Source organism: Poecilia reticulata, linkage group LG10, assembly GCF_000633615.1.
Source record: "Poecilia reticulata strain Guanapo linkage group LG10, Guppy_female_1.0+MT, whole genome shotgun sequence".
NCBI classification, from domain to species: Eukaryota; Metazoa; Chordata; class Actinopteri; order Cyprinodontiformes; family Poeciliidae; genus Poecilia; species Poecilia reticulata.
The window spans coordinates 23507937-23529956 of NC_024340.1; the positions used below are offsets into that span (position 1 = coordinate 23507937).

At 40.5% G+C, this 22020-nt stretch overlaps 4 protein-coding genes across 6 annotated transcripts in view; 3 read left to right on the plus strand and 1 right to left on the minus strand.

The window, feature by feature from the left end:
* The window catches only part of LOC103471740 (uncharacterized), a 5674-nt gene extending 1428 nt beyond the window's left edge, over window positions 1-4246 (minus strand). The window contains exons 1-5 of the mRNA XM_008420922.2: window positions 4034-4246; window positions 3301-3623; window positions 2106-2386; window positions 510-621; window positions 6-394 (exon numbers count right to left, since the gene is read on the minus strand). Coding sequence (XP_008419144.1) covers window positions 6-394; window positions 510-621; window positions 2106-2386; window positions 3301-3601 — 1083 coding nt within the window. The 5' untranslated portion in view covers window positions 3602-3623; window positions 4034-4246. The remainder of the gene's footprint in view (window positions 1-5; window positions 395-509; window positions 622-2105; window positions 2387-3300; window positions 3624-4033) is intronic.
* A 958-nt stretch (window positions 4247-5204) lies between these two features.
* mif (macrophage migration inhibitory factor) lies at window positions 5205-6337 on the plus strand. Its single transcript, XM_008420283.2, has 3 exons — window positions 5205-5419; window positions 5785-5957; window positions 6044-6337. The coding sequence occupies exons 1-3, from the start codon at window positions 5312-5314 to the stop codon at window positions 6108-6110; spliced, it is 348 nt and encodes a 115-aa protein (XP_008418505.1). The 5' UTR covers window positions 5205-5311; the 3' UTR covers window positions 6111-6337.
* A 1031-nt stretch (window positions 6338-7368) lies between these two features.
* Window positions 7369-12111, plus strand: LOC103471346 (zinc finger protein 93-like). Of its 2 annotated transcripts, none has more exons than XM_008420280.2 (5): window positions 7369-7690; window positions 8841-9204; window positions 9357-9424; window positions 9899-9956; window positions 10403-12111. In XM_008420280.2, exons 2-5 carry the CDS (start codon window positions 8904-8906, stop codon window positions 11215-11217), a joined length of 1242 nt encoding a protein of 413 aa, XP_008418502.1. In that variant the 5' UTR covers window positions 7369-7690; window positions 8841-8903; the 3' UTR covers window positions 11218-12111. The 2 variants fall into 2 exon arrangements, with proteins under 2 accessions (XP_008418502.1, XP_008418501.1); XM_008420279.2 differs by having other exon boundaries at window positions 7370-7690; window positions 9357-9481.
* Window positions 12112-12266: 155 nt separating this feature from the next.
* LOC103471347 (zinc finger and SCAN domain-containing protein 32-like) lies at window positions 12267-15411 on the plus strand. Of its 2 annotated transcripts, XM_017307261.1 has the most exons (4): window positions 12267-12576; window positions 12667-13040; window positions 13690-13793; window positions 13928-15411. In XM_017307261.1, the coding sequence occupies exons 2-4, from the start codon at window positions 12764-12766 to the stop codon at window positions 14873-14875; spliced, it is 1329 nt and encodes a 442-aa protein (XP_017162750.1). In that variant the 5' UTR covers window positions 12267-12576; window positions 12667-12763; the 3' UTR covers window positions 14876-15411. The 2 variants fall into 2 exon arrangements, with proteins under 2 accessions (XP_017162750.1, XP_008418504.1); XM_008420282.2 differs by having other exon boundaries at window positions 12267-13040.
* Window positions 15412-22020: the final 6609 nt, after the last annotated feature.

The window sequence follows — 22020 nt, forward strand, 5'->3', positions numbered from 1 at the left end:
GTCACAGCGGCACAGTCGACTTCTCTCAGCTTCTTCGACCAGCCTAGCTTCAGGTCCGCTCCGTCAACGCCACCAGCCCTCGCAGGGTCCTTCACTCCGGCTTCCTCCCTCTGCARAGCAGGTGGCGRAGGATCCAGCTCACCCTCCTGCTCCAGCCCGTCCAGTCCGATGTACTTCGGCGCCACGCTCCTCTCGCTCCCTTGCACCACCTCTGCGTCATGCTGTGACGCCGTCCTGGACGCCTGCTCGCGGCCTCTCTCAGCTCTCAGCGCAGACTCCAGGCCTCGAAGCTCGTCCATCGTCATGCCCCCGTCTGCCGGTTCGGAGCGTTTCAGGGCCCAGTCCTCCTCTTCCTCTACTTTCTGATGAATAGCTGAGGGGCAATCTGAAAGGCCTGCAGGATAGACACAGAGGGAGGGAGAAGAGCGGTTGTGTGAGGAATGATTTTCACTTTCTTTTAAGATTTTCTGACTTGCCCTGTCTCAGTCTGAGCGTCCTGGGCTCATTACCTTCACTCTGGGGTTTGGAGCCAGTGAGGAGGTTCTGGTTGGGCGGATTCATCTTCAACGCCTCCTTTATGAGCCTCAGAGACGCAGGCTGATAGCCCTCCGTTTGAGAAAACTGCAGAGATAGAGAGCAAACAGCTGAGTCATGGAGAGAGAGATTATAAATCAGACCAAATTGTTCACATTTAACATTCACAGTGTCCAAATATCAAATATGGTGCTGCTGTTTGGAACTAAACCACAATGAAAGCTCTCATTTCTGTCTTTTTTTTTTAATACATGGGTTTACTACTAACAGGCAATATATGCTTTGATTCTTGTTCTTAATGGTCAGATGAAAGCCAAGCTATGGGTGCCGTTAAGTTAAATTTGCTTTAGGACGTAATTTATCGTCAGAGGTTTGAAAGAGACAGAACGCATTAAGACAAACTGGAAGAATTAACTCACCTAAATAACAGCAAACCCTAAACTCATGTCACACAGTGTGAAATACGCCACAAATGAAAAGTGGATGGTTTCTGGGGAGCAACAACTTCATATAATTTAAAAAAAGAAAACAAGAAAAGTTCATCCCTGAGAAGAGAAGAAATAGTCCAAGTATCACAATAAGCATTTACTTCTGTCATTGGTGTAGTGATGCAGTTTGTTTTTAAACGGTCGTTAGTGGAAATACACAGTGAAAAATAAATTATTCAAGTATAAAATGGCTTCTGAATTTAAGAGGACGAGAAGCRCCAGCTTTACACATACAGGCCTTCTGAAAAGAGGAGGATAAAATAACAATTAGAAAAAGTCTGAAAAGTGTGGCATGGATTTTTATTCACCCACCTTGTGTCAGTGTTTTATAGATCCACCTGTTGCTGTAATTACAGTACAGCACAGTCTTGGTGTTTATGTCTCCCAGTTTTGCACTCCTTGTTCATTTTTCTTGTAAACTGTCTCATGCTCAGTCAGACTTAATTTTCAGATCTTAGCATGGCAATGACAATTATTTCATGCAAATGAACTCTAAAGGCAATCAGTTCCACTGGGTTTTAATTAGGGGCAACAGAGTAGTTTAATTCATGCGTCACGTAAAAGCTTGTARTCGCGACATGACATAAGGCAATGGAAGTACATCACTTAAAATGTTTGTAATCGTGTCATCTCTAGTCCATGCTCACTTCTTCATTTATCAGCTGCCAGTTCGTGATTGTGCGAATGATTTTTATCTCTTTGGTGTATTTTTTTGCTCAACGCTGTAAGACTAAGCCGAGATGAAAACATACCACTTGGTTATGTGTTTGCATAGCAAAACGCTTCATACTTCTGCCAGAATTATTAGAAAAGCCTTGCTGCACTTGAGAGTTGAAGATTTCCACTCAAGAGGGGAAGTCTAGCAGCTTAAAAAAAAAAAATCAAATCAACAGCGTTCTCTTTATCGCCAACATCTCTGCTGTGATTTGTTGGTGGAGAGATGCAAGCGAACCTCTCATCACCTCTCCTCATTATCTCTCCGTCAACATTCCTACTCGGTCTACATGAAGCTGCCGAGCAACACGGTGATGCTGTGCCACCTTCTCCTCCTACTCCTCCACCGAGAAAGCCCGTCTCCCTCACCTCCTCTTTGATGTTGGCGTTCTCCTCCCCCTCGCCGCTGAGGCTGCCCTCCCCGTCCTCGTCATCCTCCATCTCTCCCTCGTCTTCCTCATCCCGGGGGAACTGGACGAGGTACGCCTCCYTGGCCTCCTTCCCCCCTCTTCCTCCTGCTCCCGTTACTAAGCCTAAAGCCCCTCCAGCTGCTCCTCCCCCGTCACCACCTCCTCCTCCTCCTTCCTCCCACACACCTCCAGGCCATCCTTTGCCGTGGACCGTTGCTGGGACCTTTTTCAGCTTGCCTCCTGCAGTGAGGGGAGGGCGGCGGAGGAAGGTGTGGAGACAGAGGGYACAGGGAGACAGACGATGAAATATGAGGGGGAGAGAGACGAGTGGGAGGAGATGATTGGGAGGCAAAGAATGAAGGATGAAGGAGAGACGAGGGGAAAGATGTGGAGGAGGAAGATGGGGAAAGGAGTCAAACAGAGGTTGGGGTGAAGGAGAGAAGAAATCAACCAGGGGGAGGAGTAAGCATGATGAACAAGTGAGGAGAGGGGGCGTAGAAGGACACACAGGAGAGTGGGAAGGAGAGGAAAAAAAACATGTGACAGAAATGACAGAGGAGAGGACGAAGCGGAGTTGTTGAGAAGGAGGAGAAACGGGGTGACATGTTGAAGGAGAGGATGAAAAGTGGAAAAAAAAGAGAAGAGAAGTTGAGTGTGTAATTATGGAGGGCGGTGGAGAGAGAAGCAGGAGAGGAAAGGAGGCGGGGGAGTATATATGTGTGTGTGCGTGTGTGTGTGTGTGCAACGTGATCAAGGAAAGAAACAGAGCAGGAGGAGGAGGAGATGGGGGGAGGAGAGCGGAAGGAGGAGCAGGAAGGGGAGGGGGGAGACAGAAGGAGAGGAGCAAGGCAGGAAGGGAGGGAGCAGAAGGAAAGAGGAGTGGGAGGGCCAGAATGCAGTGCAAAGAGAGGAGAGGAGAGGGGGAGGCGAAGGATGGAGGGAAAGATCATGAAGAGGAGGCGGAGGAGGAAGGGAGAGAGATCAGCTCTTGCCAGATGGTTTCCAACAAAACAAGAGTGTCAGTGTCTGCACAGCAAGAATAAAGCTTTTTTTTCCACTTAAAACACACAAATGCAGATACATCTTTGATGGAAATGACAGACATGCGAGTCACTGTGGTAAAGTCTTCAACCACTCTACATCAAAATACTTACGGGCAACGTCAACTTTCCGCTTCTGCCGCCCTACGACCTCCTCGCCTGCATTCAGGCCGGCGTTGCGGCGGCTGGCCGCCCAGCCCATCCCGTACTTGCGCTCCGTCCTCAGCTTGCTCTCGGTGAGCTTGAGCCGCAGCTTGAGAGYCTCGTTCTCCTTCCTGTTGAGGGACAGCTCCACCAGGTAGTTGTTCACGGTCTCCTGGAAGAGCTTGCTGATCTCACACACCGACGCGCGGATCAGGCTGTCCATGACGGCCGTCAGATGCGTCTCAAAGGCGCTCACCGACTCCTCCATCATCTTGACTCGGAGCGCTGTGGATCTGATCAACACTCTGCATTAATTAACTGATGACGGCGTTAACGAAGGTTTACAAACTGGATCTTGGAAGTTGATCATACCTAATCGATTAAAGATGTAGGAAATCACCTCGGTAGCCGTTAGTTTAAGTTAGCTAGCTGCTGCTGCTATATTTTTAATCAACTGTTCAATCTMAGAGGACTCAGTATATATGTACTTACCACACCTGTAACAATTTAATTACACTATAGTCCCTCCATTCAGCCCTTTTAAACCGTAACCACGGTGATATATCAGTTTAATTCACACCAWACGAAAAATCTYCGTCAATTTCGCTTGTTAGTAAACTCTCTAACATGTCAGAATGTTGAAGTGGAACGCAGGAGGGTTTCCAGTGCTAGCATCAAGGCTAGTTTAGCTCTTCATACGCACCTTCTGCAGACGATACCCAAGTTTTAACTTAGCAGACGTAAAATTAAAACACACAGTGTGGTTTTACAGGTTTCACTGGGTGAGTAAGTCATGGGAAGCGGTGACAAAAGGAAGCGCAATCCAACTTCAGCCCTCTCCGTCTCCCTGTCTCCCGCTGCTGCTGCTGACACTGTTTTCCTCCTTGGCTCCCTCAGCACTGCTTATGATGCCTGCTCACTACCGTAATTACCCTACTCCGACGTTCAGGCGCATCTTAAAAATGCACCATGCGTTAATGGACTGTTGGGGTCCATTAACGCATGGTCTTATCTCAGAAAATAGGTTATTAGAAAATCAGACACAAATACGGGTTTCTTATTACTGACTTTGCCTTTAATTCTATATGACGCACCAGACTAACTAACTAACGAACCAACTAACGAACCAACTAACGAACCAACCAACTAACTAACTAACTAACTAACTAACTAACTAACTAACTAACTAACTAACTAACTAACTAACTAACTAACTAACTAACTATTAAATCCACAATTTGGGACATTATGGGTAAAGTTTCTTAAATTGACTTGACAACACACCCAGATGGTTAAATAGAATATTTAGTGAACTAAACCTGGCATCTTGCCTAAAATAGATAACGAACACATTGGAGCCACGCAAAAATAATCGTCTTGTTCTCGATTTTAAAGGCAATAAGTGTGGAAAGAATGAAAATAAACATATTAAACAATTAAAATTACGTTAAAATTGTTTAATTTTAAAGGTAGGTAAATGTGAAAATAAATGTAAATGCTTGCAGTGACAAACAGATGAACTTTYTGAATGAAAGTCTGAGAAAACCAAGGCATATGAGCATCCTCTTCCTGTGCCTTTGTAGCAAACGTTCAGGATTGAAAACAATTTGTCCTGTCATATTTGGAGACTATTGAGAGAGTATGAAATTAGTTGGTTAGTTCATTTGTCGTCTATTTTCAAGGATCTGTTTGAAATATTCCTTTTTTGTCCTCTCCATCATGTAAATATTTTTTTACAACAATAAATAAATGATGCAAAACAAACACCGGAATGAACCGAAATACGTTCACGTCACAACCTCTTGGAGTGACAGGTCTTCCAGGATGGTAGGAGGCGCTGTGAACAATTTCTGACGTTGTTGCCGGCCGAAACTACAAAAGAGAAAGAGGAAATTCTCTTTCTCTTCTTCCGTGTGTGAGCAGAAGGAGAGGAACACATCTGCAGCAGCTCCAGCAGTGGAGAAAATAAACGACAAGAATCATGCCGATGCTCGTGGTGAACACCAACGTGGCTAAAAGCGACGTCCCTGCGGCTCTGGTGTCCGAAGCCACGGATGAGCTGGCCAAGGCGATAGGCAAACCTGTGCAGGTAGGCCTGGGGTCACTCGGTTCTGGAGAATCAATGTGGACCTCGTGCTGTTCATATGGATCAGTTTTATTTGTGCTGTTATGATCATTTCATGTTTAAATTTTTACTGAAATGCAGTTGCATTTAATCTGCTATGAGAGCAGATCCTTGTGAAGCTACGCAAACATGGCCTGGACTGAGCGTGGATGCATGACAAACCTAAGAGGACGATTTATTTGTGGCAACTTTAATAAAGTAAAAGTACAAAGACGTCAACGGGACCAAAATAGATATCCTAATCTTTTAACAAGTTAACTTTTTTGTATCTGACTGGATTTCCCCCCCCCCCCCCCCTTTTTTTTTTGCATTTGTCTTGCATGTACCAGTACATTGCTGTGCACATCAACCCTGACCAAATGATGATGTTTGGAGGAAAGGGAGACCCCTGCGCCCTCTGCTCCCTCCACAGCATCGGCAAGATCGGCGGCTCTCACAACAAGCAGTATTCAAAACTGCTGTGTGGACTGCTCAACAAACACCTGAGCATCTCTCCTGACAGGTAATGAATACACAACGGCTGCTTCATGTGACATGTAACGCTGAGATCAACTCTCATTAACTTGTTTCTCCTTGTGTCTGTCTCAGGATTTACATTAACTTTGTGGACATGGATGCAGCCAATGTGGGCTGGAACAATACTACCTTTGGCTGACATGGAGGTCAACTTTCTAAGAGAGAAGATCATTCCAGCTTTTTCCTACTTTACATAGTCWAAAGCGATGCAGTGGATAACAAAGGCAGTCAGAGGTGCAGACTAGAACAGTCGGAATACTGTGGAGCTTGTCCAAGAAGCACTTAACTTGACCCTTTTGCTTTGCACTATTCCTTTTCCATCCAATAATAAATAAAWAAAAATCCTGTAGGTCATGGATGAAGCCATGTTTTCTTTGGTTATTCTTTGCTTATTGCTTGCAAAAAGATAATGTGTTTAAGCTAGTTTCATCTTTTTTGGCACAACACAGACACCGTAGAATCACAATAAGAGAAGGACACCATCAAAAAGTACTGTTGAGATGAAAAAATAGGGGCATAYATCAMAGATTAAAAATTCAGACAAAAAAAATAYATGCAAACATACTAAATTCCACGGTTAAAATAAAGGACTAAGCCATAGATAATAAATGTAGCAATTGAATCTAATTGTAAATACAGCTAAGTATATATTAACATGTTTACACTTAGGTTGATTATAAATACAAACCATATTGTAATCATATTTACTCTAAAAGACATTTTCTATATTTAAAATTTTGGAGAGATAATTGGAATAAAATTTTAGTATAATTTTTCCATAATTTGTTCCCTAATAATGAATGAAATTTCAACTGTTTTCTATGAAATATTAAGAAGTTTATTTTAATTATCTATCTTGTAATTTGACATAACTAAATGGAAAACTGTTGCAAAAACAAATCTGTAAATAAGATGATCCAAGACCTATTCAATGCAAAGTGTATTGCAATACACTTTTCATTGCAAAAGTGCATTKCACTTGTTTCTTGTACGATTATTGACTGGGTTATTATTAGTTGTGAATATTCTGTGTTTATTGTTGGCATTTCTAAATTTGTCTCGCAGGAAGAGCAAGCATATAAAAATTTAAAGAAAGTATAAGGGAGAAATGCCTGTTTAGAAACACTGCATTTTAAAGTTTCCAATTAGCAAAATTAAAAGAAAGCAGTCGCATGAATATACACTGCTAAAAAAAATAAAGGGAACACTTAAGTGTTCCCTTTATTTTTTTGAGCAGTATATATTTAACACATGTTGAATTTTAAATTCTCAATCTAAATTTCCATATATGTTTTATGTTAGATCTTGGATAGGATAGGAAGTAATTATCATACATTTTTTTATCTTTTGTTAACATGTTTAACGATAAGGTAACATTTGTAGAACTCTTTAGAACTTATTTTTAGTTACGTAAAAAACATGTATTCATTTTTCTCCAGGTTCGTACCACTGCAATGTGCCTAACCGGCTTTTCATGGGTTGAAATGATGAATTACGATATACATTGAATGCAGCAACGGATGCATCTGCGGCGTAAGATGCTGTGATTGGTTCATGATAACACATGAACCAATCAGAAGGTTCCTTATGGCTCTGTGAACTACAGAGACCAGAGCTACGACGTCATTGCGATAGTCGGCGGGAAAAGTCCATTTGGTTTGTGGTACCGTCACCTTCCACACGTTTTCTCCGTTTTAGTAACAAAAAGCCATCTCCCAGGTGAGCCTAGGTTGATCTCAAATGCAGCTGGTGTCCAGATACTGTTTCTTGAATGCTTGTGGGGTTACTTTGACAGCTATCAGGAATACGCTAACGCTAGGTCTCTTCTCCTTAGGCCACGTCGCTAATGCGTGTCAGATTGTCGGCATATGAACTTTATCTTGTAGCATTGCGGTAGCATTGATATGAGACGTTTACGAGTCGAAGAAAACTAACGGAGTAAATCACAAAATGCTTTACATTCTTGTCGGGGATTGTGAGGGAAAAATGGCGGATGAGGACACCACCGGATATCACTTCCTCATTAGCTTGGCAAAGTAACCAGTGGCTCTTACTTTTTACTGCTGATGTTATAACAATATCCGATTTTTAGTCAGAAGCTTTTTTCGTCAACACGGTTTGTTGACTGGTCACATGGTGTGTTCCTCACCATGTGAGTCTGGTGCCTCTGATCTTTATCTGTAGATCTTGCATTAGTTTTAGGTCTGCTTTTATTCACAAAAAAATAAAAATTGAAAAATTAAAATACCCCAATGCACATTTCCAGCGTACTTATGATRAAACRTATTTAAAATAACACGTGTTAAAGTGAAATCTAAAGTTTTAAATGCGAAAAACTTTATTAATAGCATATTATCTTAGAAAGATTATATGACCAGARGTTTGTTGCACTGACAACGAGCTACTGGATTTGTTAATTTACTAAATACTATAGATCACATTCTCTAAAGGTATCAATAGTTAGACTGCCATGAAATAACAGCAGAGCCTAAGTTGTTTATTAAAAATTAAATGAAAATTTCGCTTAATTTTGGAAAACAAACTTCTTTCAAACTAAATATGTGGATTCAGTATTGTGTGTGAAATTGGATATTGCCTTATGATAAATWACCCTTTTGTAAAATGCCATCTTCCTGTACTTAATCCTGGTACATGGAGCTAAAAGTATAAAATTACAACTTTTTTGTTGGCATGCAAAGCGTGATTTTATCATAAGTGGAAAACGGTAGCATACAAATACTACAATACCACAATGTTGTCACATTCAACCGAAGCATTTCATGTTGTCTACTTTATAAGACATGATAGGTTTTTAAAAATAAATCATTTGTTGACGACTGTAATCTGATCATGTTTCTCTTGTGTGTAGCCAATAAGGACTTCCGCAACGTCTCGCGTGCTTTGAAGGAACGGCTGTAGGTCGTCGTCCATCATGTCTGACAGTATGATGCGAAGCGTCCGGGTCCAGCTGACCACAACGATGGACTCCGTCTTGAGGACGGCCGTGTTTGAAGTCATGAGGATCTTAGAAAGCGCACTGTATAACCATAAGATGGAGATGGCGCAGAAGGGAGAAGAGATTGCTCAGCTAAAAAAAAAGCTACAAGCTGCAGACCTAAAGCTTAAAGACTTTGAGATGAGCAGTCAGAGAAGAGCAGAGACGACTGAAACCCAATCAAAGCCAGAAGTTGCCCCAGAACAGCCTGTCACAGTTCCTGAGATTGATGTTGAAGGTATAGTGGGTTGTTTATTTGATTTCAAGTAATATGGCGCTGTATTGGAAAGCTGTATGAGGAACATAACTCCACATCTTCAGTTCTATTTAGTAATCTGAGTATTTACTACTCTGGGGTTAAACATGCTTAGTGTGTCTGTTTGTGCGCAGTGCCCGATGACTGGTGTGCTCCACTGGGCTGTGATACGTCGAACAGACAGGAAGAGGGTTGCCCCAGCGTAAGACTGCGCCAGTTTTCCATTCGTCTGTCTCCTGTTCCTCTTGTTAAGCACGAGGTGTGTAGATGGATCTAGGAAGTTCTGGTGATGGCGAATGGTTGTTCAATAACACAAACCGCGTGGGGTGAGCAATCAGATCTGTAACCTGGTGATACGAGCTAATTGTTATGGTGCCACATCCCACAGTGGGCTTGTTGCTTAAGAGGCCACTGGGCGATCTTTCAGTGTGACCCCGGACAGATTCCTGTCAGACAGCTTAACTAATGATGAAATCCAGAAGTCAWGTAAAAGTGAAAACCAGTGAGCCCAGGATGGATGTCAGTGCCAGATCTGAACATGCGGAGACTTAATCTGATTGTTTGATCCTTGTTAAGCCTTTCGTTTTCTTCACTCTTTCTTTTGAGATTTAAAATTTTTTTTTTTACAACATTTTAGAGATGTAACTTGTATATGTTTTTCTTTTTCTATTTTTAGGAGGACAACAATGTCATCAACGTACAGAAATCTCCAGTCGGCAGGAGATCAAAAAGAAGTAAGTTGYGTTATGGACCATTTTGACCATTCTCCGATGCCTTCAGGATGTTTTGCGTTCATTATTGGCTCCGTTATAGACACTTTCATAAAAATGATCAGGGTTTCTCTACAAGGTTGAAAAGCAAGGTGTTTCCAGTTTTACATAAATATGGAACAACCTTCAAACAGACAAAAATCTAAGATTCTATTGGCGTAATGGTTCCCATTATGTTACATTGTGATTAATCTGCCTTCTGAAAATAGTGAATTACTGTCAATGTTAATATGGGGGCTGAGGGCGGTTAATGTACGTTACATTTTCCTGCTTCTCACCTCACTGTCAAAATTATTTGTGCCCTTTTTTTTTTTTTTTTTGCTTTGTTGTTGCTAAACTACTTTGTCTCACAACACATAAGTTCAAAGGTCTCAAATGACATTCTCCATTTGTCTGTCTGTTCCTCCCAGTCTCTGCCATGAATGAAAAGCCAAACCCGAGCCAAGACGAGAGTAAACCAGCCGTTAATCAAGCAGCTCGGCACCCGAAATTAAGTGGCGACCTCAACAGATTACTCCAAGGTCTCAGCAAGGACTACTGCGACCTCAGCGGTTTGGACCGGCTTCGGAAAAGACGAACGAGTGAGGAAACTTTTACAGATAACGACAAAAAAGAGGAGAAAGACGAAGAAGATTCGTCAAAGCACAAAGAGAAAGATCAGAGGAAATCCAAATACATTTGTGAGACTTGCTACAAGGTGTTGAACACAAAAAATGGYCTGCATGCACATGAGCGTTCCCAGAGGAAGTGCAAAGGCTGCCTGAAGGCCTTCTGCTTCCAAAACGATGTGAAATACCATAAGAGAGTTTGTGCAGAGTACAAGAAGTTGATGAAGGAAAAACGCAGACTACAAGGGAAGAAGACTCCCGTAAAAAACAAAGGAYTCGACTCCAGCAAAGCYGAGGGGATCGGGAAAAAGGAAATCACGCAGTCTTCTGACAAAACAACCCCCTCCACCCGAAAGTTCTCCTGCAAGAAGTGCAGCTACAAGACTAACTCCAGAAAAAAATTTAGACGACACAAAATGTGTCATAGCGAGAAGATGCAAACTACACCTGTATGTCTAGAGATTCTTGATGAGAAAAAGGAATTTGATGTACACGAGAAAAACCACAAAAGTCTCATGGAGGTCAGCAACCAAAATGGAGACCTTGGATGGACTGAGCCCTTAGAAGATGTTGACGAAGACGGAGGATTAAGACAAGGCGAAAAARTGCAAGAATGAAGGCCACTGAGGGTGATAAGTGATGTACATTTTGTTTTTTACCAACCTGAGTACATAAGAGGAAGGGCMGGAAGACTGCAACAGGAATAGCTGCTGTCCTCGTTGAAAGCCGCAATTTACACCCACTGTTTTGTTTTTTACTTCAGAATTSKAAAAGAAAAGCTCCAAATATTGTATTTCTTAAAACCAATTTCAGTCAAAATAAGATGCCAAAGTAGCTCGTTTTTTCTCTCTCAAATCACAGGTAAGAGTATAAGRCGAGAYGGTTTGTCCTCCAAAATCTAGTAGTCACCTCAACGTCTTGTTTTTGCTGACTACAATCAGACTGACGAAGGCAGATGTATCCTCAGAAAGTGAAAACTCTTAAGAGATCTATAAATAAAATGAAATCTATAAACTTGCTAGGTGATTGTCGAGTAAGTCAAAAGTGCTTCATCACTTTGTGAGAAATATGAGCCAAGCCAAAAATATGCATTTTTTTTTCTGTTTGCTTGTTTTTTTTTTTTATAAATATGAAGGTTCAGCCTCTCCAAGTATTTGTTTGCATTTGATACATCTTAGGTACTTTACAACTGTATTATTTGATGTTCTTGAAAGCTGGATCATTACAGCTCTCTGAAGTCAATTAAATTGGTTCAACAGATTTAAGTTTTAAAAATGGGTTTACTCTACAGGAATAATTTGTACTTGGCAATCGTGTTTAGTTTTTGTTCATTTTTAACATTTGAGAATAATATTTAATTCTTTTACTTAAATGTTGACAGTATTGAATTTGACGGTAAAAAAATACCTTTATTTAATGGAGACTTGCAATGCTTCCTGATGTTCCTTTATTTGATTTTAATTTCATGCTGGAGTTCTGAAATAAAGCAAACTGTAGTTTTTCACTGCTAATGTTTTTTTGTTTTTTTTCCTTWAACGCCGACTTTTTCTTCCCCATAGAATTAAAATGCGATAAATTTATATTTGAAATCTAAAATAGCTGGATTAGTCTTTTAGTTGAAGATTGAGATTTAGCTGCGATGCACATGCCTTACCTGCACGTCTGCAGGACGTGATTTCTCATTTTATCGCGAGATTTGCTACATCTCTTCACAGGTGCCGACCTGCTACATAAATCGTGCGATTTTTTTCCTTGAAAGTGAGGCTGCTATACTTTTATTCTAGCCAACAGAAAGTTACTGGCATTAAATTACAACCGCATTGTCTATTAATCCGTTTTTCTTTTTTAATGTAGTGTTTATACATTAAACGCAAGTGCTAGCTTAAAGGATGCATTGCTAGCTTCGTTGGGTCGTTGTTTACATGTTTTTCAGAGATAACGAGAAAGCGAAGCAGGGATTTTCCTGTCTCTTAAAGGTTTTTTTTTTGTTTTTTACTAAATTACGGTCGAAAATATCCAACACTTTAGCAGGCTCTTGTCATTAACTCCAAATTGTATCCTGACAGTATCTCCGGCAGCATGTCGTGTTGTTTTCTGGAAGCTCCCAGCGGTGTGTCGGTCAGTCTCAGACATTAAGACGGGTTTAATCATAACAAAAGGAGCATGGAGTCTGTGAGGAGCGCTTTTCACGCTCAGCTGGCCACCGTCATGGACTCTCTGCTTGCTGCCGCCGTGTGCGAGATCGCCAAGATCTTCGAGAGCAGCCTGTGCGAACAGCAGGCGGAGCTGGCTCAGAAAACCGAGGAGATCTCCGTGCTCCGCTGCAGGCTGGAGAAGGTGGAGAGGAGGCACAAAGTTAAGGGTGGAGGCACCGAGGAGGGAGAGCCGTCATCAGGAGACGGAGAGGGTAGCCTGAGGCAACAGATCCCGACAGGATCAGGTATTGGAAAAACCTAGAAATATAACCACAGCCTAAAGTTAGGCAGTTTAAATAATGTAAGTTATTTAAACTATAATTGACCTTGTTTTAAAATTATTGCTGGCAAACTTGAAGTGACATGTTTCCTAACACTGAGTGGACTAATACAGTGGTGTCCAACTCCACTCCTCAAGAGCTGCAGTCCAGCGTGTTTTAGATGTTTTCTTAGTTCAGCACAATTTAACCGAATTAATGTTTCATTATCAAGCTTCTGCAGAACTTGACGACAAACTGAGGGCATAATTTGGTCATTATTTGAACTGTGTTGCATGCAGAACATCGGCTTGATAACTTGAGTTGGACAACCCTGTTCTGCGGTGAAGGGTCCATGTCGAAAGGAGTGACTTTCTGCATAGAAAGCATTCAGAAATACTCATAATTTAATCTGTTTTTAGTTCAGGAGCTGTACCCTACACAACAGTAAAAATAAAAACAAATACTTATAACATTGAAAGAACTGTAGCTCTTAGTGTTATGTATTATTTTATCTTTGATAAGAATACTCGTTTTTCTTTTTTTCTTGTATTTTTTGTTGAAATTCTATGTAAATACAGTAAAACCGGTGTACAACTAAGACCAGAGTTTGCACAAATCTGTTCTCTTTGCATAGCACTGAGTGTGGGGAAGGATCCATGTCCATCGAAAGCAGAGGAAATACTCTACATACTAAAGGAAGAGGTCACAGGTCAGGAAGGAGCTGCCATAAAACATGAGGTGAGATGTTTTGCTTCTTCTCCGTGACCCACACAGTCTACATATAGCTAAAATATGTATATACTCATTCAAATCTTGTTTTTGTTAAATATTGAGGTTCTTACAGATTTCTTTTACCTCTTTTTTATGAACAGCATCTTAGATTACGGTCTGGTGCAGTCCAAGCCCAAAATGGAAACGTGTGCATCTCCCATCCTGACCACTGCTCTCCCAAGTCTGAATCCAGTCTACTTCCAGCAGGTGAGTGGTTACCTGGACTGAACGCCACTCGAGGTGCTGCGTCAGGTCTGGACCAGCTGCAGGCAGACGGCACTGACTGCTCCGCCGCAGCCGGCAGCAGCATCGGCAACAACGCGTCTTCCTTCCCRCGCGGTTTTAGATCAGACGAGACCAGCAACGAAGACGACGACGCCTCGTTTGCTTATCTGGACCAGGAGTCCGAGAACCAGAACTCAGATCAGAGTCCGGGAGAAAAGGAGACTCAGACAGATCTCACTCCAGCCTCGTCTGGTGAATCATGGCGAACAAGAGACGACAGAGGTGCAAGAGGCCACATCAATCACACACGGCGAGTTGCTAATTTTACTACCAGAGATCCTCTGCGACCACAGTCCAACTCCCAGCTGCTCGCAGCGCGACAGACCAACACTCACAATCATCCTGTAACTCCCAGTGGAGGTGGCGGACGCCCTTACTCCTGCCCCTACTGCACCAAGTGTTTCACCTACCCTTCCCATCAGCGCAGGCACCTTCTACGGCACACCGGAGTCAGACTGCATCCCTGTCAGTTCTGCGACAAGAGCTTCCTCACGCCGTCAGAGCTCACCGTTCACACTCGCACGCATACGGGCGAGCGTCCCTTCGGCTGCGCTCAGTGCGGCAAACGCTTCGCCCGCAGCGGCAACCTGAGAGCCCACCAGCGAGATGTTCACATGGGAAAGAGGCCCTTTGGTTGCGTCGAGTGTGGGAAAAGATTTGCCCACAGAGGAAACCTGAGGGTTCACAATCATAGAGTCCATCAAGGGGATCCGTACTACTCTGACGGTCAGCCGGAGCCTGACATAGGCCAGAGTCCTATTTAAAAGCAACACAAGTAGGAGAAATACCTACATTAAGTTATTATTCAGCACCTTGGCAGCAATTTGGAACAATTGAAGCTTTTTGGTCTTATTCGCGCTTCTGTACTTTTTATGTAGATGATTATGTCTAATTCTGAGTCAGTCTGTTTTAGGTCAAATAGTTTTTTGTTCAGTGTAATTGATGTGAATGAATGATTATAATAATATGGACATAACGGTGGAAGTAAAACAAACAGAACTCCTTTTTTTCAGTGGTATTAATTTCCTTCATAGTTTATGGCTAATAAAAACCCAAAATTAACTTCCTCAAATAATCAGACGATTCAAAGAGATCAATAAATACGCTAATATCCAAACATATTAGTGGAAARTTAGGTGGAAAGAAAAAGTGTGGTAGAAAAAGGTGCGCATCCGACAGAAATAACCACATTCTTGAGGTGATTTGCGGATTAGCACGTCAGCAAAAACAGCAGCCTGATCGCCTCCAAACCCCCTGAATTGATCCAGTGACTCATGCAAAGTTCATGTGTATACTTTGACATTTCTGTCTTGAAAAAAAACATGCTTAATAGCTTCAGTTATAGTCTTCAGAGAAACTAAATTTAGGGTTTTCTTTGGCTGTAAGTAGCAATCATCCAAATGGATAGAAAACAATTGAAAAAATTAACTCTTTACGTAATGAATCTACAATATGAATGTATTTGTGGATCATATAATGGATAGAAATCCAATATATGACTCATAAATCTTGAATGTAATTAAGCATTTATTCAAATTAACTAGAACTTGTCTGTCTTTCCTCCATGGATGAATATACAGAGTTGTGCAGTAAAGGACGTTTGTTCAGCATGTAGTTAAAAGTGATGCGACACAATGTTTCCTGTCTCCTGAACATCCTGTAGGAAACTGGTAGAAAACACTAAAATTATTTTCTTTTTCTTCCATTAAGTAGTGGAAATAGAAATAACGACATAAACAAACAACTGGTCCTTCTGTGCACTCACTTATCTTTTATAACAGTTTAATTCCTTTAGAACAATGCTGTATTGTTTATCGTATCTTAAATATTACTGTAAATGTAGTAATTGCTCTTTGTCAGTGCTTACCTTGGATTGAATGTAGTCTTATTTTTCTTCAATACTAAAGAAAATTAATACTGTTGAAATTAGCTTTTTTTCTCCATAAAATCTAATTTCCTCCATGGTCAAAGAGTTTGGCTCTTGGTTTTTATGTTTTTGCTACTGCTTGTTTACTTCACTGGTCTTTTATTTGAATTTTCTGCGCTTTTTTTTTACTTCTACTTTCTCTAATAATCAGACAGCTGATTTCATAAACAAGCTTATTAGTAAAGTCAGAATCGTTCAGGATTTTCTCAAAGGTAAAAAAGTTTTTTCTATTACTTAAGCTGACTAAACAATATTTACTGTAAGGTTTTATTTTACAAAATATGGTTTAAAAAGCAGATTGTTTGGCTGCTAAATGAAAGTATGCTAGTTTGAAGCTTTTTTTTGTCTCTTCAAAGCTAACTATGTACTTCTTATGAAGTTTATTTATAATTTGACTCGGCTGTGAAATGCTTTATTGTGGTAAATATAATGTTAAAGAGGACTTTTTTTTGTTTCCTTTAAGAAAAGCCAATCCTCTACATCCTGGCTTGTTTGTCATTGTGAAGAAATAAACATGCAAGTTTGTTGCACTGTTTTATGCCAGCCACCAGGGGGCAGTGCAAATACAAGAGAGGTTTACAGAAATGCGTGCCGACAGGTTTTGATGTTCTCAGCATGTTTTACCTTGTTTTGTCCTACATTTGTCGCATCTTTTCCCCCGATGCATGCACGTGTGTCATCATGGTGCTCGTCCTGTAATACATCGTATGAATGTTCAGAAAAATCTAAATGTGAGTTAATTTTATACCTGCACAAAACCTAATTTATTAGAACAGGGTTTAGCTATTTTCTTCTTCTTATACAAGTATGTGAAGCTTACAAACTTTCTTCTGTTTCTTGTATTCATTTTTTGCAATTATTTTAAATTCTTCACACATGAGAGATGTCCAATAAACACTTTATTTTTATTAGTCTTTGAGTGTCTTCTGATGTTAGGATTTCCATGGAAAAATATTTTTTTCTTAGTTTAATTACAGAAAATATTTTGTTTTTAAAAAAAAAAAAAAAGCCCCAAAAATGGGATTTAGATGAAGTAATCAAGGTATGTTGGATTCCACTTTTTATCAACTTCTAGCTCTTTTATTGTCCAGAAGACCTCAGTTTTTGTAACATTGACTTGGTGTATATATGTTTTTCTCCTTCATAGACCTAAACATGGTCCGAGCGTGTGGGCTGAGTGGGGGCTGATGGGATATTTGTCCCCGTCTCTCCCTCTCGTCTTTCACACACTGCAGAGGGAGGTCTGGCCCAGGCTCTGAGCATGTACTCCCCAAGCTGCTGAGTCCATGGACTGCTCACAGAAACACAACATGCAGTGACCTCCCCTCCCCCTTAAAGGTCACCTGTGTTTGTGTGCAGGTCTCTCTCTCTGCCTCAGTCAGAAAGACTGGACATATATTAAGAACACAGAGCCGGAAGAGGCTGTGCAACACGACAAAGAGATTCGAACGTTAATGTCAGCGTGCCTCACTTGAAAGGCTTAACATTTATAAATCTGACTCAGATAAAGGTTTGCTGTCTGCTGTTGATGTGGGCGGATTGAATCCTCACTGGGTAAAGCTGGAGGTTCTTACAGACCTTCAAAATGCACGCATACAGACACACACACAAACACGCGCACGCACGCACACACACACACACACTTTCAGTGCTGTATTTATGTGCTATTTGAAAGCATGAGGCCAGATAGAGGCATTAATCTGCACGGATTTGAGTCTCGAAATGTTTTGTGTCTGTATTCAGATAGCATCCATTCCATGCAGTATTTATTTTGTTTATATTTAGTTGTGTGTAATCGAAAATCTGTTCAAAGCAGCTTTACCTAAAGAGGAAAAGGGCAACAAATATCCGTGGACCAAGCTGGACTGCCAGATTATGATTGCTTTATAAGATTTACAAACCACATGAAACGCCAAATGGAGAGAAATCTCCAGCTGTTCTATGAAGGTAAACCTTCTCAAGAGAAGGTTTACCTTCATAGAACAGCTGGAATTGTGATCAGACTAAATTACGCACAGCTGGAATATTTTGTATTGGATTTTATTTCGGGGCACCAGAGGAAGGGGTCTGAATACAAAAGCACATCATGCTTTTCTGCTTTTTATTTGTAAAACTACAAGGAACTGGGATTGATTTGATTAATCGCAGTGAATGGCAATATTTGTCAACTAATTTAGTAATCAATAAATTAACTGGAGTTTATAGACTAAAAAAATAAAATTTTCTGAAAGAACACTGTAAAACTGTGTAAAAGTAAATGCATTTTGCATTTAAGATAAACACAAACTTGTACTAGTTCAACTTGTGTAAATAAAAAAAAATCCTATTAAGCATCTTTTGCTATCCAATTATTGGTCAATTTATACAAAAAATAATGAGTTATACAGTGCACAGTACAGTGCACTGCACTGATAAGTGCAGCAGAAAACGTTGGTATGGTTTTTAAGCTGCAGATGCATCCTTTGCTACAAATGTTAGAGCATTCACTGAAAGAATGGGGAAAAAATTGCTTAATTTTGCACAATAAAATGTTTTTTTCCTTATTTAAAAAATTATTTGCTTATTTGCATCTTGTAAGTGTATTTTTAATATTTTATATAAAAAAGTCTTAAGTGGTTTAATAACAGCTCTCCTGAAGGTGTCAATTTTTTTATTTGACTAGTTGTCAGAATAATCAATAGAATAATCAGTTACTGAAATAATCTTTAGTTGCAGCCGTAATAGAAACCAAGTATTCTTCCACATTATAATTATGCGCTATTTGTGTTTTGTGTGTCACGTAAAAATTCTAATAAAACACAGTGAAGATTGTGGTTATAATAAGGAAATGATTTCTTGTGCAAGGCAGTATTTCTCTAAATGACCCTCGCATTGCATATGTTTATCTTCCTCTGCAGGCTGCAATTTTACTGCAACTTTCCAGAAGAAAACACACTCATCCTTCTCTCACTCCCCTGCTTTCAGCTAAAGTACTCACTCCATCACCCTATCATAAGCTGCTGAGGCTGAAATGATCCCCCTGACACCCAGTGAACCCTCTAAACATGTCATATGCATGTAACATAGATTTTTCTCTCCAGGTCTTTTTTTTTCTAGACACTTTAATGCCTTTTATGCATACAATGGTTGCAAATAGATGCTATTTTTTCTGTGTAAACGTGTGCGTGGGTTGAGGCTGTATGGGATTTAGAGCTGCCCAAAGGTTGTTCATTATTATCCAGTCAGTCCCACCTCTCTCCAGGGTCTGTGGTTTCATGCAAGTTGCTATTAAAGTACCAAAACCCCCCCCCTCACCCCTTAGGGGAATTATGGTCCTGTCTCCCGCTCAGGGCACTGGTTGATCCATCGTCTGCTGACTGTATTTAAGCTCTCCCTTAATGTGCTAATAGTGTCAAACTGCATGGAGGCTGCAGAGCTTTTAACTTCCATCTCGTAATGCTTTCAGCCTTTTGGAAAGTGCAGATTTTATGGTTGCTGGGCTTTAAATATTGGTGACCATTCAGAAATTGTCAATGACTAAGTGCGATAGTAAAGTTTCATTTAACAGATTATGTTGAGTAGATGCACAGCTGATAGCAGAACCGATCAGCTTCATGGAGGCAGGTAGATTGTGTATTTGTATTTGGTTGTATATTTAGTTGGCTGAGGGCTGAACGGAAACATGTTATCCTCCTCCCTCAGATTTCCGATCACGCGTGTGTGTGTGTGTGTGTGTGTGTGTGCGTGTGTGTGTGTGTGTGAGTGTGTGCGCATGAGATACGGCACGTTTGAGTCGGTGTGCTCCATAGGCTGCTTGTGGGTTGCTAAGAAACCATGCGTCTGCATGGTGAAGTGGGGGGTGGGACGGGAGAGAGGCAGCGGGTCAACAGAGGCAGACGCATGCGATGCTGCGTCTGATTGGACGCAGCTTATTGCCTGTGATAAATGAGGGTGATCATTATCATGTTGACGAGTTGTAGGCCTGAATCATGATGGAGTCTGCCATTCCGCCCTTTATGGAGCATTAAGTCAATTTATCTGGTTCAGCGACTGCCTGGCGTTCGCTCTGTGTTGCACAAGGTGAAGATGCAGGAAGAGAAACTGATAACACATTGCTGAATCCACAGGATATAAATGCTGCTCTAGAAATATTACTGTATCTGGGAATGCTTAAGGTCATATGTGAGGCTGCTCACTTTTCATCTCGTTTTTATGAACAGATATACAAAAAAGAAAAGATTTGCAAATAAATCTCTATGAACTTTGCACAAAGAAAGCAATTTCAATTCAGATTGGATGCCTGGAACCACAGCATCCAATCGTTGTGATATAGTCCTGGACAAACCTCATAAAATTGTTACTGTGAGTTTATCACATCTCAGTACGTCTGTATTTGTTGTTTCTACGATAAAGTGTAAGAAATGATACAGAAAGGATTTACGTATTCAGTTTTGACTTTTGTCTAAAACACTGTTGAACAATTGGGGAAAAAAACTGCAACTAATTGAAATTAAATGTATAACTCTCTCATAGAAGTTAAAGTACAACAAAACAAAATATTGAAATCTATATAATACACCAATTAAATTCAGGGTTGTAGTTTTATGTTAATTACTTTACTTGCAGAATTTGTTTTTAGCAAAGATGATTAAACATAGTTAAAATCCTGATCCTGTGTTAGCATAAAGTGAAATAAACAACTAACTAAAACTGTTTATATCATTAGGTTTGTGAATTTCAACAACTTATGAATTTCTAAATTACATGCACAGTATAGCTCTGATTTTTTTAAGAATATTTTTATCTCTAGACAACACTAAAATATAAAACTTTAGAGAAATTAATGCAATTAAATCTTATAAGCCATAAAATGTAACATTCAGTATTTCTCTTGCTTTTTTTGCAAAAATAATTCAGCACATTCTAAAAGTTTGCTCGTTTATTCACTTGAAAGAAAAAAAAAACATTTGAGCAGTTAAGTTTTCAGTAAGATTTTTTACTGTGACAATAATTTGTAATGTTTTTTAATTTTTTAAGATTTTTGCGTCTAAATGTCTACTGAAATAATTTTGACATCTAAAAACTACAGTAGTTTTAAAAGACACGTTTAATTTTAGTTTAGATTGAAGTATTGAAGTTTAGACTTTCAGGACTTTAGTTGTTTGTTTAAATAAAATCTTCAAAATGAGAATAATGTATGAAATAAGAAAAAATAACAACACCAAATGAAGAATGAGGAACTATGCGATCTATTTAATGCTACTCTATGAATATATATTTTTATACAAACTAGTGGCGTCTGGTCAGAACATGTATTTTCAACGTGTTCGGAGTATGACAGGAATAATCATTTCTGCCTCAGCCACAGATTTGCGTTGAACATTCTTGTTAAATCTCACCACGGCCTTCCACCATCTGTCCTGAAGAAGCTGGTGTGAGGGCACAAAAGCGGGTCAGATGCGATGCAGAGCAAAGGGTCCAAGTCTGGGAAGGGTTTGTGGGTGGTCACGCTTGCTGTCGCCATGGTAACAAAACGGACCGTGGCCAAGTGTTCACGCATGAACGACTCGGTCTCAGCAGGTGACAGACTGTAGCCACGCGGGAAGGCCCCGTCAGGGTCATGACGGGTTAACAAGGACAAGCTGACGAGGCTTTACTGTACAGCGAAGCTGCCACATAAACGGCCGGTGATTGAGATTATACTCTTGGAGGAGTTATTAAGAAGTCAAGGAGGAGTTGGAGCGATAACCTTAAACCATAGTAGCTCTTACTTTCAGCATGTGAATGTGTGCGTGAATGGGTGAATGACTGCTCTGGGACCAAATCTCTGAGCAAGCACCAAGGTAAACACCAATTAGGGGCAAATTTGATAAATCGGAAAAAGAGGGAAAAAAAACAGACAAAAATAGACAATTGAACGTAATAATTGTATCGGCCTCCAACTTTTATGATGTGTCTACACTTGGTCTACCATTCAGAAACACTTAGAAGGATATATATATA